Source organism: Salvelinus sp. IW2-2015, linkage group LG14, assembly GCF_002910315.2.
Source record: "Salvelinus sp. IW2-2015 linkage group LG14, ASM291031v2, whole genome shotgun sequence".
In the NCBI taxonomy this organism is placed as follows: Eukaryota; Metazoa; Chordata; class Actinopteri; order Salmoniformes; family Salmonidae; genus Salvelinus; species Salvelinus sp. IW2-2015.
The window spans coordinates 5,817,701-5,832,024 of record NC_036854.1 but is presented as its reverse complement, the minus strand read 5'-3'; the positions used below and the strand labels follow the sequence as shown (position 1 = coordinate 5,832,024).

Sequence of the window (14,324 nt, the reverse complement as noted above, 5' to 3'; positions counted from 1 at the left end):
TTTTCTAGTACATTTTTGCCTATCTCAGGTTTGTTTGTTTTTGCCATTGACTCACCATGGCAATACTAGTACAACACCAGTACAAAATAGATCTGAATACTGGTGACTTTCTGCACTCTTCTACCTCTGACAGTATATATGCCACACTGATCGGAACGGACTGGACAAGTGAGCGCACAAACTTGGCCAACTCTGTCCTAGATTTCATGACTGGAAAGGTGAGTTATGAGCTTTGCGTACCTCACGTTGCTTGACAGTGATAGATTGTCTTTTTTTGTCTGTCTTTTTTGCATATTTTTTTAAAACCCTGCAGTGAAACAAATATAAAAGCGAATTAATAACTGAGTTGTTGCAGTTAAGAATTGCAAATATGTGTAATAACCCTTTACTGAAAGTATAGACGACTGATTGTGGTAGAGGCACCATAGAGATGCCAGACCTTCCTAAAATATCACTTTCAAGGCTGCTTTTAAAAGTGTGATTTCACCTAAAACAAAACTGGCAACTTCAAACAATATACAGGATTATACATAATGTTGATAGGAAGATGTTCACAGAATTGGTAAAATAATTTATGTTCATTCATTAGAGGTAGACTGCAGTATGTATGTCAAATATTGATACGGTGAGACATTTGGGTATCTTAAGCACATGTGGGACATTTGCATCAGCCATTTTCTCGGACCGTGACTGGAAATGAAGATTGTCATGCAAGTGAGTTGGAGTGTTTTTCATATTCACTCACCATCATTTTAGTGTCTCGAGGATGATGGCATTCTATACTAGTAGTGACATGTACAATGTGACAGGCCTCAAGGAGGATAGTCTCCTAAAACATTTTTAAAGTATTTTTAAAAGGTTAGTTCACTTCCAGGTGCCACCTTGACAGCCACAAAAGTGAACTTTTTTGCTCATGTGGATTTTTACACTCTTTGGCTCTGCTGTAAAATAATGGCATGTGGGACAAACAGGCTTTTGGGCAAAATACAAAATATTTTGGTCAAAACGACTTGCCTGATGTAGGCTTAAACTGCCACGTCTCCATTCTCTACAGACAGGGACCTACACTGTGACCACCCCCTCAACTCTGGGGCGCCTCCTCCTGGTTAAGCTGGAGAAAGAGCAGTACCTGTTCCTGCCAGAAAACAAGTGGTTCTGCTCCAAGGTTGTCGTAACGACACCTGAGCATGATGTCATCTACTTCCCCTGTTACAAATGGGTGTCCAGAGGGGAGGTTGTGGAGCTGAGAGGAGGAAAAGGTGTGGGAATAAAATACCCTAGTCAATGTTATTTATCATATAACTTCTGCATAGCTGTATAACGTATATTACAAGAATGTAATTAAGATGTGATACATTTGCCTACTTTGACCTTCTTTGCTCATCCTCTGTCATCCTATGCCACTCCACTTCACAGCCAGTAAGGTTTTTGAGGATGAGCTCCCTCTACTGGTGCACCATCGTAAAAAGGAGCTGGAGCGTCACAAGAAACTGTTCCAGTAAGTTTTTACTTCCCAGCTCAACACACTGACATACCTGTCCATCTGTATAATGCTGTAGATTACTGTGAGTATATGTACACATGCCTGTGTAACTGTTCACATTTCTTTGTTTCAATAAGTGTGTGTTCTTGTCCCACCCTCAGGTGGAATGAGTTTGCTGAGGGACTTCCCCACATTAACAGTGCCAAAGAACTCTCAGGCCTTCCTGCTGAAGTTCTCTTTTCCTTTTCCAAAGAGGTAGAGACAATCTACACAAGAGAATCAGGGTAGGTTCAAAGCAGTGCATAAAACCCACCAATATAAAACCCACCAATATAAAACCCACCAATATAAAACCCACCAGTGTAGCATTCTTCCATCTGAAGATGCAAACACAAAACCATCCCTAAGACTGTGAGATGGTAATAACATAACATGAAGGAAATATCCCTGTAACCTTTCACCTTTCGCCTTTAACCCCATCTACCCTCTTCCAGAATGTTTGAGCTCAAACTGAAGGGCCTTGCAGACTCCACCAAGCAGTGGGAAGACTTTGATAAGATGAAAAAGGTATTCTGGTTCAGAAAGACACCCATCTCAGGTAAAAGAGCAGACCCCTCAAGTTACAACATCAAACATAGGGTGCATTATTAGATGTAATTGCAGTAAACAGCAACTTGCTCTTACATCAGTGGGCCCTACCAGCTTAAAAATTATACCCAGGTCCTTGCTCTTCAAAACCATACACTTATTAGGATAGTGCATACTGCCGTAACTCTGTTCTGGTAAGACTTGTTTGTTGAATCAATCTAGAGATTTGTTTAAGCTTACATGAACATAATACCTCCATCCTAGAATATGTCTCTGAGCACTGGAAGGAGGATGACTTTTTTGGGTCCCAATTTCTGATTGGATCCAACCCCAATGTGATCCAGCGCTGCACAACACTTCCCCCCAACTTCCCTGTCACAGATGAGATGGTACAGCCCTTCCTGGAGGACGGGAGTTCCCTGGAGACAGAGATGAAGGTATGAAAAACAAGTTGGTAATAGCCACGCCTTGTATCTCTATATATGCTGTATAGATTTGTATATTATCACAGGTGGGTGGTGCTAGTTAACAATACAATGGAGTTAGGGGAAGGGTTTCTTCCTCTAAACTGGTGGTAAAATTTTATTTGGTGTTCCACAGGGTTCATTGCTTGTGCCCCTGCTGTTCCCTTATACAACCCCTTGATACCTTAATACTTTAAGTAAATTAAATGTAGACCACAAATGCCTTAACTTCCATCTTCTTTTGTCCTCCCTACAGAAAGGAAACATATTTATTTGTGACTACAAGAGGCTTGAGGGTGTGCCAACCCGGGTGGTAAACGGTGAACCACTGCCTCTCACTGCTGCTCTCTGCCTGTTCTACAATAACCCAGAGGACAATCTGACACCTATCGCCATCCAGGTACATACACCTGCACCAATGGCATACTTAAGTGACATAGACATTAGGGTCAAATGGTAAAACATGCAACTGTCTTCAGATTTGTTTTTAGACAATTCAGCATAAAGCAAAAAATACAGATATAGGATCTTAATTTGATCACCCTGTTGCAGGAAAACTTTTAGTGTATTTGAGGTTTAAAAAGACTTCTGAAGTTTGTAATTTCCACTCAGAAATTTCAGACTGGATTTTCCCTTACCAAAAATGTATCAAACCCTACAAAAATGTCCATTAATTATAATCCACATTTCCTGTTGCTGAAGGATTATTTTCCTCCCTGCAGCAAACTCGCTCAAATTAAGATCCTACATCTCTAGTACCATCCTAACTGTTCCACAAAACTCAACCAAATGTCGTTAATAAAAAAGAAGAATAAAACAACCATAAATTATTTTTTTTTAAACAAGAGAAAGAAAGTCTTGTTAACAGAAAAGAAAGGAAAAAATATGTAAAACGCTTCTACTCAAAACAAAGCTACTTTCCACAGTTATCATTACATCACAGCCCCTAATCAATATCATGTATGTACAGTATTCAAGGCTATTTAAATTATAGATCTGAGAAGGGGGGAGTATGTTTGGATCCATATTTGAATGTTGATATGACATTAATATGTTTATTTGCTAAAATGCTACATGTTTGTGTACTGAGAATTGTACCTGAACAATGTTGTCACAAAAGTTTTGTTTTTGTTAAAACTTGCCTTTATTCCTTTGGTTCTGGGTTTATCTGACCTCACAGCTGGAGCAACAGCCCTCTGAGCAGAACCCCATATATCTGCCTAGCGACTCTGAGCACGACTGGCTGCTAGCCAAGATGTTTGTGAGGAACGCGGATTTCATTGAACACCAGAATAGCTACCATCTGCTGGGCACTCATTTACTGGCTGAGGCCTTTGCCATGGCAACCCTCCGGAGCCTTCCTATCATGCACCCTCTCCACAAGGTATGACAGCCTGACACAGACTGTGGTCCCACCAAACAATAACACTATCACAAAGTGTCTTGTTTCAAGATGGAATCCTCATTAGGGGAAATAGCACCACTGTCCGCCCCAGCACCTTTGTTATTGTTTTTGTTTTGTGGACGAAACGGACGTGAAGTGCGTCGATCAGTGTGGTAAAAACAAATTGCAGTACATATTCTTCTGTTATGTCGCGTGTGCAATGATATTCGAGGGAAAAACACAGTGTTTGTTGTTTGCAGTATTATAACTTTATAACTTTGTTGTTATAATATCCCAAATGCATGTGGCAGTTTCACCATTAATGATTCCATTTTTTACTTCAATTTACTATTTTAGAATAATGGGATGTCAATATGTTAAATGTGGCCGGGGCCAGTCAAAAACATGATTATCCTGTCTTTTATATATATTTCGAAACTATGAGGTTGGAATAATACCGTGAAAACAGTGATAATGCTCTTTAAGTGTAAGAGGTGTTTGAAAAGACAGACTGAAATTTCAGTTTGTTTTGATGGGAAGGAGTTTCGACCTGCCTGGTGACATCAAGTGGTAAATTAATTAATAGACCAATAAGAAAGAGCGTTCCAAACCTTTTAAGTTTCCCCCTCCCCACTCAGACCGCTCCCAGACTGTCCTAGTAAAATTCTTGCTTGAGAAATTGCTCCTTGCTAAAAAGCTACTTGTGTTTCTTTTTGACCATTTTAATTGAAACAATCACAGTAAGGTACTTAACTTCTCACGAACAACAACACAGAGTTACACATGGAATAAACAAACATACAGTCAATAATACAATAGAGAAAAACTATATACAGTGTGTGCAAATACGTAGCCAAAATGCACAAAATTCTCCGGATATATTTTGGGCAGTCACCTAATCTAATCAAATAACTCATCATAAACTTTACTAAAAAATACATGTTGTACAGCAAATGAAAGATACACTAGTTCTTAATGCAACCGCTGTGTTAGATTTTTAAAAATAACTTTAGTACGACATACAGCTTACGTTATAGCGAGACAGCGCCCGCAATGAGGGCGGAAAATAGGAATAAACATTTTCCACAGAAATACGAAATAACATCATAAATAGTTCCTACTTTTGCTGAGCTTCCATCAGAATCTTGTACAAGGAGTCCTTTGTCCAGAATAAATCGTTGTTTGGTTTCAGAATGTCCTCTTCTCCTGTCGAATTAGCAACCAAAGCTAGCCAAGTGGCGCGAAGTTGTCTATCGTCACCAAACGCAGAGAACGGAAAACGCCAAAACTCCCGATAAACGTTCAATAATCTGATAAAACTATATTGAAAAAACATACTTTACGATGATATTATCACATGTATCAAATAAAATCAAAGCCGGAGATATTAGCCGTCTATACCGAAAGCTTTTCAGAAGGCAATCCAGAGTTCCTTCCCGCGCCTTGCTGGACAAAGGAAATTTGGGGTCACGTCATTCCAAGAGCTCTTGTTCGACCTCAGATCAAGCTAGACACCCCATTCCACCTCCCACTGCCTGTTGACATCTAGTGGAAGGCGTATGAAGTGCATGTATATCCATAGATTTCAAGCAAATGAATAGGAAGGCCCTGGAACAGAGCCTCGATTTCAGATTTTTCACTTCCTGACAGGAAGTTTGCTGCAAAATGAGTTCTGTTTTACTCACAGATATAATTCAAACGGTTTTAGAAACTTGAGAGTGTTTTCTATCCAATAGTAATAATAATATGCATATTGTACGAGCAAGAATAGAGTACGAGGCAGTTTAATTTGGGCACGATTTTTTACAAAGTGAAAATAGCACCACCCTATTGACAAAAGGTTAATTGTTACCCAGAAATTATTTGATATTGAGATAAAATGGCTGCGTTGGACTGTTAATAAAAGGATCCGCCCCTTTTTTTCAAATTTCACCTGAAATTACATACTCAAATCTAACTGCCTGTAGCTCAGGCCCTGAGGCAAGGATATGCATATTCTTGGTACCATTTGAAAGGAAACACTTTGAGGTTTGTGGAAATGTGAAAGGAATGTAGGAGACTATAACACATTAGATCTGGTAAAAGGTAATACAAAGAAAAAAAAACAACGTTATTTTGTATTTATTTTGTACCATCATCTTTGAAATGCAAGAGAAAGGCCATAATGTAGTATTCCAGCCCAGGTGCAATATACATTTTGGCCACTAAACTGCAGCAGTGTATGTGCAAAGTTTTAGATTGATCCAATGAACCATTGCATTTCTGTTCAAAATGTTGTATCAAGATTGCCCAAATACGCCTAATTTGTTTATTAATAACTTTTTATGTTCAAAATTGTGCACTCTCATCAAACAATAGCATGGTATTCTTTCACTGTAATAGCTACTGTAAATTGGACAGTGCAGTTAGATTAACAAGAATTTAAGCTTTCTGCCAATATAAGATATGTCTATGTCCTGGGAAATGTACTTGTTACTTACAACCTCATGCTAATCGCATTAGCCTACGTTAGCTCAACCGTCCCGTAGAAGGGACACCGATCCCGAATAAGTTTTTAACAAAGATTTTTCAATGTATATTTGTAACTTTCTTTACTTCCCTCTTCCTAATTGTCTGTACTCGGTCCAGTTGCTGATTCCCCACTTCCGTTATACCTTTCCGGTAAACACCATTAGCCGTGAAATACTTTTTGGACCTGAAGAAGGCTTAACTAAGGTATTTAAATACAGAAAAGGTATACACAGCTTAAAAGCTAATTCAATAGACATTGCTACCCTAACGATAACAAATGCATATTTTATTGAAGTGTCCCAAAAAATTACAAAAAAGCGAACATTTATCCAGGACACCACTTTAGGACTGGAGGGGTTGAAGGAACTCTTGAAAAGGGCACACTCAGAAATCACCTACAGCTCCCTCTGTCTGCCGGAGAACATTGTTGCACGAGGACTGGAGTCCATCCCCAACTTCTACTACAGGGAGGACGGCCTGAAGCTGTGGAACGTCATCAACAGGTGGAGCTATGGCTACACTGATGGACGTATCAGTAATACCTTAGTAACCTTAATGGCCAATTAAATAATTGTATTGTAAAAATAACACAAACATAGATAAGTGCTTAATTGTTGTGATGTGAAGCTTTGTCCAGGGGATGGTGGAGCACTTCTACTCCTCTGACAGTGAAGTGTCCAGGGACTCTGAGCTTCAGGACTGGATCAACGAGATCTTCATCCATGGGTTCCTTGGAAACGGAAAGTCAGGTATGATGACTCATAAAATTAACAGATGAAATGTCACTGTTGTAGTTCTATTATTTAAGATCCTTCTCCTCATCCACTGATGTCTCCTTCCCAGGAATCCCTCAACGATTTGACACAGTGAAGGAGGTCATCAAATTCATCACCATGGTGATCTTCACTGTGTCAGCACAACATTCCGCTGTCAGCATGGGACAAGTGAGATGAGGAAGAGAGCAAAACAAGTTAATAAATTACATTGCAGGACTGATAAGTGTATACATATATTTTTTAAAACATATTACTTCTTTCTCTTTCCTAGTTTGACTACTGCAGCTGGGTACCCAACAGCCCCATATTTCTTTGCAAAGCTCCTCCCACCACTAAGGGGTGCTCTAGCATGAGCACCATTTTTGAGACACTGCCAGATGTCGGCTCAACAGTGAGGGGAATGGCTTCCATATGGCTGCTCAGCAAGAAATACTCAGACTTTGTGAGTTTTGACCTCAATGATTTGACCCTCTTAGATATGGTATTTTTAGAGTCATGTCTGTGATATGCTGCGGTCACTGTTGCTGCAGTCATCTACCCTGTTCGAATACAATTGCATCCTTCCTTTCTCCCTTCCCACCCTATTTGCTTGAGGTAATCACAGGTCTGTGTGTGGGTTAGGTGAAAACATTGTCTCCACCAGAGGAGGCTGGTGGGAAGAGCTATAGGAGGATGGGCTCATCGTAATGGCTGGAATGGAATGGATAGAACGGAGTCATGTGGTTTGCATATGTTTGATACTGTTCCAATTATTCCATTCTAGCCATTACAGTGAGCCAGTCCTCCTATATCTCCTCCCACCAGCCTCCCCTGGTTTCCACCCCATTGCTTTCACCAATCTTACAGTTACAGATCAGCTATTTCCTTAAGGAAATAAGAAAAGAAGTGTGCATTTTGAAAGTATTCAAACAGGGACATTGTTGCTCAAGTCTAGTCTATACCCGACACCAATGAAGTGGTGGGAAAAGTAGAATTGTCATACTTGAGTAAAGATACCTTCATCGAAAATGACTCAAGTAAAAGTGAAAGTCACCCAGCAAAATACTACTTGAGTAAGAATGTTAAAGTATATGGTTTTAAATATACTTAAGTATCAAAAGTAAATGTAATTGCTAAATATAATAGGCAAACCAGACGGCATGATTTTCTTGTTTTTTTATTTAGTGATAGCCAGGGGCATACTCAAACAGTCAGACATAATGTACAAATTAAGTATTTGTGTTTAGTGAGTCCGCCAAGTCAGAGGCAGTAGTTATGACCAGGGATGTTCTCTTTATAAGTGTGTGAATTGGACCATTTTCCTGTTCTGTTAAGCATTCAAAATGTAACAAGTACTTTTGGGTGTCAGGGAAAATGTATGGAGTAAAAAGTACATTATTTTCTTTAGGAATGTAGTGGACTAAAAGTAAAAGTTATCAAAAATATGAATAGTGAAGTAAAGTATAGATACCCCAAAAAATGACTTAAGTAGTACTTTAAAGTATTCTTACGTAAGTACTTTACAGCACTGCTCCAATGACCCAACAGGCCTAATCATCACAAATACATGACTCACTCATTTGCTTCTTCTTATATCTGGAGATTTTCTTCTCCCACAAAGTAATAAATTGGAATATCGTCTGTTTTCCTCAGATCCCCCTTGGCTCATACCCAAATCAATACTTTGACGAGACTGATGGATACTTTGACGTGACCAAGCAGATGATGAAGCACTTTCAGGCAGAGTTATCCTACCTCAGTGAGTCAATCACTGAGAGGAATTCCACATTTACACCATCTTATAACTACCTGAACCCTGCCGAGATGGAGAATAGCGTATCTATGTGAGCTGGTTCATGTTACCATAATGATTGAGCATGCAAAGATGCTTGCAAGCCCTGTAGTACAGGGCGTAGTAGTGTGTCCAAGGAATATAGTATACCCTGCTGCCAATGACCAGAGCTATGCAAATCTGTTACTAATTATGAGCATTCAAGTGAACATTTTATTTAACCTTTGGAAAGATGGAGAATGTAAATAGACTCCATCTTGTCTTCTTTGATCTCAATGACCATGTTTTATTGCACTTCCTCTCAAGTTAACATGTGGTAGTGAGCAGCTTTATGTACTTTTAATTATCAAATAAATTAAAGTTTGTCTGATTCACTGAAGCGCTATGGTGCTGATAAAAAAACAAAGAGCTAGACAAACACAAGGAAGATCATGAAAGGTGATATTGAAGATTCATTTTATTAAACAGCAACAAAATCACATGCATTGTTGGGACAGCTCCATGTGACCACGCATGACTTCTCTTCCTTTGTTTTGTGTGTTGTGGTCACTTTCTGGTCCAACCCACTGGTCCTTCAAGTCCAGTTTGCAAATATCACATATTGATCCCCACCATATTCATTTAAATGAGGATGCTTTTGGTACATTGGTGTAAGAGTGACCAGGGACTTGCACATTTCATTAAAGTGCTATATGGAAAATAACTCGCTGAAAGGCAAGACAGTGAAAATATTTATATTTCTTTCTATGTATAGTCAGTATTTGTCCAAGAAAATCATGTTACCAAAATAGGGACACAATTTAAACACCAACAACCCATGCAAGTTAAATTGTTAAATAGTACTAATTTACATCTAGTATGGATACACTGCAGGTCAAGAAACCTACTGTAACCGTGTGTCAAGCAGATCAAGTATTATTTCATACATTAAGGCTTTTCTTCAACCGTCATACAACACGGGACACAGGGAGAACCTCAATTGCATACTGCTGACGTCCTCTCCTCCTCAAAACCCATTGGATGAGAAAGCCAGAGGTCCCTCCTCTCTGACCTACTCCTCCAATGGGTTTTGAGAAGGCGAGGAGAGGACACGAGTAGTATGCAATTGAGATTCTCCCACATTCTTTTTCAATATAAAAAATACATGTAACATCAAAACCTATGGTATTAAATTACACAGTGTAGCTAACAGAGGTTAGGTCATGTGTTGCTCCTGGAGTTTCAAGATGGAGAGGAGGGATCTGTCTCTGGCTGTGCACATGGACGGCAGTGGAACGGCCTCCATCTTACGCTCTACGGTGTTGTAGCGGCACGTCCTCAGGTGGTCGGACATGCTGGAGACTTCGGCAAACCGCCACTCACTAACGGGGCTGAAGGCAGTGCTGAATCTCCACACCTGCCCAAACAGAACAAGAGAGTATTGATAAGAGGGCAAGAAGTTCAATCCAGTAGTATTAGCCTATACATGCAAACATTTAAATGGGGTATAGGGTAAGGGATTTAACATCAGTGCTATTGTACATGTGTCAGTGCCGAAATAAGAAGACCCTATCGTGGCAGTGGCACGCTAAAATCCTAGACTGGGAATGTAAATCCTCAGATGTGGTTGTAAATATGTCTGTAAACTATAATACTGGCGGTCTAAAAATCTAACTTTTGCACATCTTACACCTGGTGGTCCAGTTTCAGTCAACAAATGTGAGTTATTTACCCTGTCTTTGATCTGCCATGAGAAGGTTCCGTTTGGGTACTGCCTCCTCTCCCACCGTAGTTCCACTATCCCCCGGGACTGCAGCAGGCTAGCACACACGTCCCTCATGGTCCGCGACACCACAGACAGCTGGCACAGGCTGAAGCCGTCTAGGAAGCGGGCCACATGTTCCAACACCTCAAAGGGAAGCCCACTGAACTGGTCTGATTGGGACTCGCCCAACGGTTCCCCCCCAACGGGGCTTGGCTGCACCCCAAATGACCGAAGGTTCCGGTCATGGATGACCTTTGAACCCTGGGATGAGGGGCAGAACCTGCGCTGGGAGTAGGTGCAGCCGTAGTAAGCCAGGGGACAGCGGTGCTCCATCCAACCGTTGAGGCCCGCGTGGATGTCCTCGTGGACGTTCTTGAAGTGGGAGGAGTACTCATCCCTGCGGAACAGCTGGCCACAAATGAAGGAGAACATTTGCTGGAGACGATTACATGGCATGTTCCGGATCTGTGGAACCTCCTCTAGAACCAGGTCCAGGCGGAGGGTGCGGAAGGGGCTGGGGTAGGATAGTTGGGGCGCGTGGTCGCAGGCAGCCGCAGACGCTACGTCGCCCACCCTTGTGCTGGTCACCAAGATGGCCGCTGGGAAAGTGAAAGTCTGCGTGCCGAAGTCGACGTGGAAGCCGTCTACATAGGTCGTTTCAGAGATCCTGCGGCACTTGCGAGACTCCTCCAGGCAGAAGAGGAGGGCTGCGGTGATCAGGTCGATCTCCCCCAGGCCCATGGGGTCGTCCTCCTGCTCCAGGTCTGATGTATCCACTGCCTTGTCCTCCATTTTGGGTCTAAACCTAACCCGGACCCTTCGTCCATTGGACAGAGCAAACTGGCCCAAGCCTCTGAGCAACTGGTGGTTCTGGAACTTCCTCTCCAGCCCTCTGTCCTCTAGGACCACGTGGCTGGCCCTGTGTGCAATACCCTGGTGGATATGCAGGGGTGGTGCTAGTGGAGGGTCTGGGTGAGACTGGGGTTGTGGCTGTGACTGAGACACACAGGACCCTTGAGGCACAGGTGACAGATTCAAGTCATCTTGCACCTTGACTAGGCATACTGTTTCACTGGAGGACCAACTGGTTCCAGGCTGTTGCTGGTCTGCTGAATCTGAACCTAAGACCTGCTCCTGTGGCCTCTTCTGGGAGCCTTTCCCACTCAAACAACCATTACATAGGCTCTGTCCATCCATCCCCTCAACACTCTTTGAGGCCCTACCTAAAAGCTCCATCTGCATGTTGCCATCAGCAACAACATTCATGGCAACCTCACTGTCGGTTCTGCTGACCACTCTCAGCGGTCCGACTGATGATCCTGCCTCAGCATCTTTCATCTCAACATTCATTGAGTCTGCATCTTCCAATTGATGGAAGCTGCTGTTAGGTTCCGCCTGAGGGTGAGAGGGGGCTCCGTTGATTGGGTCTGTGTATTTGACTGTGTTGCCGAGGTCACCCAGGGCTGTGACCAGGCTCCTCCTTAGCTGGACTGTAGCCTGGTGGAGTTGGTGCAGCTGTCCATAGCACTCCTTCAAATTCACACCCTCAGCTACAGGACCTTTGACCTCCAGTCTGTTGTGAAGCAGCAGCTCCTCATTCCTGTCACTGCTGTTCTCGCTACGCTGAGGCTCCAGCACTGCTCCTCCGTTGATGTGTTGCTCTGTGTTGTTGTCAGAGGTGCTGTTAGCGCTGTTGAGGACGTCCAACGCGGCGGCAAGGCTCCTCGCCGTCTCCACTGTAGCCTCGTACAGCTTGCTATACCGCTCCTCGTTCAAACCGTTTATTCCGTTGGCAATTTTATCCTTCGCTGAGCCCAGCGGTGGTGTCAATGGTGGTGGTGAATGCGTCGTCATTGGTGGCGGTGACTGCGGCGTCAATGGTGGCGGTGACTGCGGCGTCAATGGTGGCGGTGACTGCGGGCGTCAATGGTGGCGGTGACTGCGGCGTCAATGGTGGCGGTGACTGCGGCGTCAATGGTGGCGGTGACTGCGGCGTCAATGGTGGCGGTGACTCAGAAGTGGCAGCTATTGGGTCGGCCACCACCAGCACAGCTGAGTCTGAAGCAGTGTCCTTCTCGCTCTCTACGGCGACAACCGCTGGCTGTCTTTCGACCGTGGGCGCCATGGCGACCACCTTGAGGGACTCGATCAGCGTGTGCTGGTCCTGCAGGGCGAGCGCCATGTCCAGCTGCTCTGTCTCCTCCACCCCCCAGCTCAGGCTCTCGTATGAGGTGTAGTCCAGGCAGCTGATCGGCCACCTGTTCCACTCCATGGTGCAGCACACCACGCCCGCTGGGCACACCTCCAGGTGCGCGGGAATCCGGGTCCGCACCAGGGTGGCAGGGCAGCCAAAGCCACTGTTCAGGCAGGGCACCCTCTCCAGGGGGCAGAGGAGGCGGTGCTCGGGTCCTTTGCAGGTGTGGAAGATGGCCCCGCAGAGCAAGGGGCAGGTGACCAGGTCACAGGAGATCCCAGGTTCAGGCCTGGTCATACACCTCTGACTCAGGCAGGTCACACAGTGGGTATGTTGCAGCTCCATCTTTAAGAAGATGGGCAGTGGAGTTTCTGGAGGGGTGTAAGGTGGAGCAGGAGGGTGTGGTGGTGGGAAGGGGAGAGTCCACAACACTGAGAGGGAAAAGGAGACAATATACACAGGAATGAATGTTAATTCGTGTGTACAAGCAGATGCATACAATACAGTACACTAGTCATTTCAATTTGGTTGAAAAATATCAAACCCAGCCATTCATTCCTCAAGTAGCAACAGTGTAGCAAGTAATAACTTGGATAGGAAATGGGTTATCTACAGTAGCTTAGCTCAGTTCAATACCTAAGCTAAAGAGCGAGCTAGCTTAGCTATGTTGAGTCATTTGTAACACCAATAGCCTAATAATAACTTGGCTGACCAGCTACTTAGCCTAAGTTAGCCGCTAGCTAGCCAGCTTTGTCAGCAAAGGAAAACAAGCCAGCTAGTAAGGTTCAGCTTGATAAACCAAAAGCAAACCTAATGAATGAAGAAATACTATTTGAGGGACTGATTTCACAGACTGGTCATGCTGATGGTAGGATTCTGTGTAGCTGTTAAGACAACTCCTAACATAGCAAGAAGACCGTGTCGCAGTCTGAGTGACGAAAGAGCCACTAACTTTCAGCTGTCCCATGAACAACAACTCAGCAAGAAACTTCAATTCTTGGCTAATTACCGTAGCGTTGACGTGACTCGATTGCTCAAACTCCACGACTATAGTAATCCAGCTACTTGTCCGTTTATATTAAAGTTACAAATGGATGTAAAGTACTTTTTTCCTATACATCTCTCCTCTTGTCTTTCAATCAACCTCCCTATGCGTTGTCCGCTGTTGCTTCTCCCTCTATTCTAAACTGAGAGATGATCCTAGGGATGTGTGTTCCCATTGGACAATGGTTGTCATGTGGGTCGGGGTGTTCCTTCCTTCCTGTAGAAGTTTGCGAGATAGGTCAAAAAAATTAATACATCTTCAACCTGGGAAGTTTGGCCAGTGAAGTTTTCATAAAACTACTCTTATTACATCTCTAAGTAATCGTATACCATATCTTCATACTACTTTTTGATATTAGGTAGTA

At 43.1% G+C, this 14,324-nt stretch overlaps 2 protein-coding genes across 2 annotated transcripts; one reads left to right on the top strand and one right to left on the bottom strand.

The window, feature by feature from the left end:
• Positions 1-56: 56 nt before the first annotated feature.
• On the top strand, positions 57-9,456 carry LOC111972916 (hydroperoxide isomerase ALOXE3-like). Its single transcript, XM_024000027.2, has 11 exons — positions 57-218; positions 1,055-1,259; positions 1,417-1,498; positions 2,307-2,508; positions 2,792-2,935; positions 3,716-3,919; positions 6,548-6,933; positions 7,058-7,179; positions 7,274-7,374; positions 7,478-7,648; positions 8,839-9,456. The coding sequence occupies exons 1-11, from the start codon at positions 57-59 to the stop codon at positions 9,031-9,033; spliced, it is 1,974 nt and encodes a 657-aa protein (XP_023855795.2). The 3' UTR covers positions 9,034-9,456.
• On the bottom strand, positions 9,417-14,302 carry fbxo30b (F-box protein 30b). The gene is made up of 4 exons (XM_070446470.1): positions 13,925-14,302; positions 12,763-13,346; positions 10,689-12,611; positions 9,417-10,373 (listed from the first exon to the last, which is right to left on the bottom strand). The coding sequence occupies exons 2-4, from the start codon at positions 13,258-13,260 to the stop codon at positions 10,173-10,175; spliced, it is 2,622 nt and encodes an 873-aa protein (XP_070302571.1). The 5' UTR covers positions 13,261-13,346; positions 13,925-14,302; the 3' UTR covers positions 9,417-10,172.
• Positions 14,303-14,324: the final 22 nt, after the last annotated feature.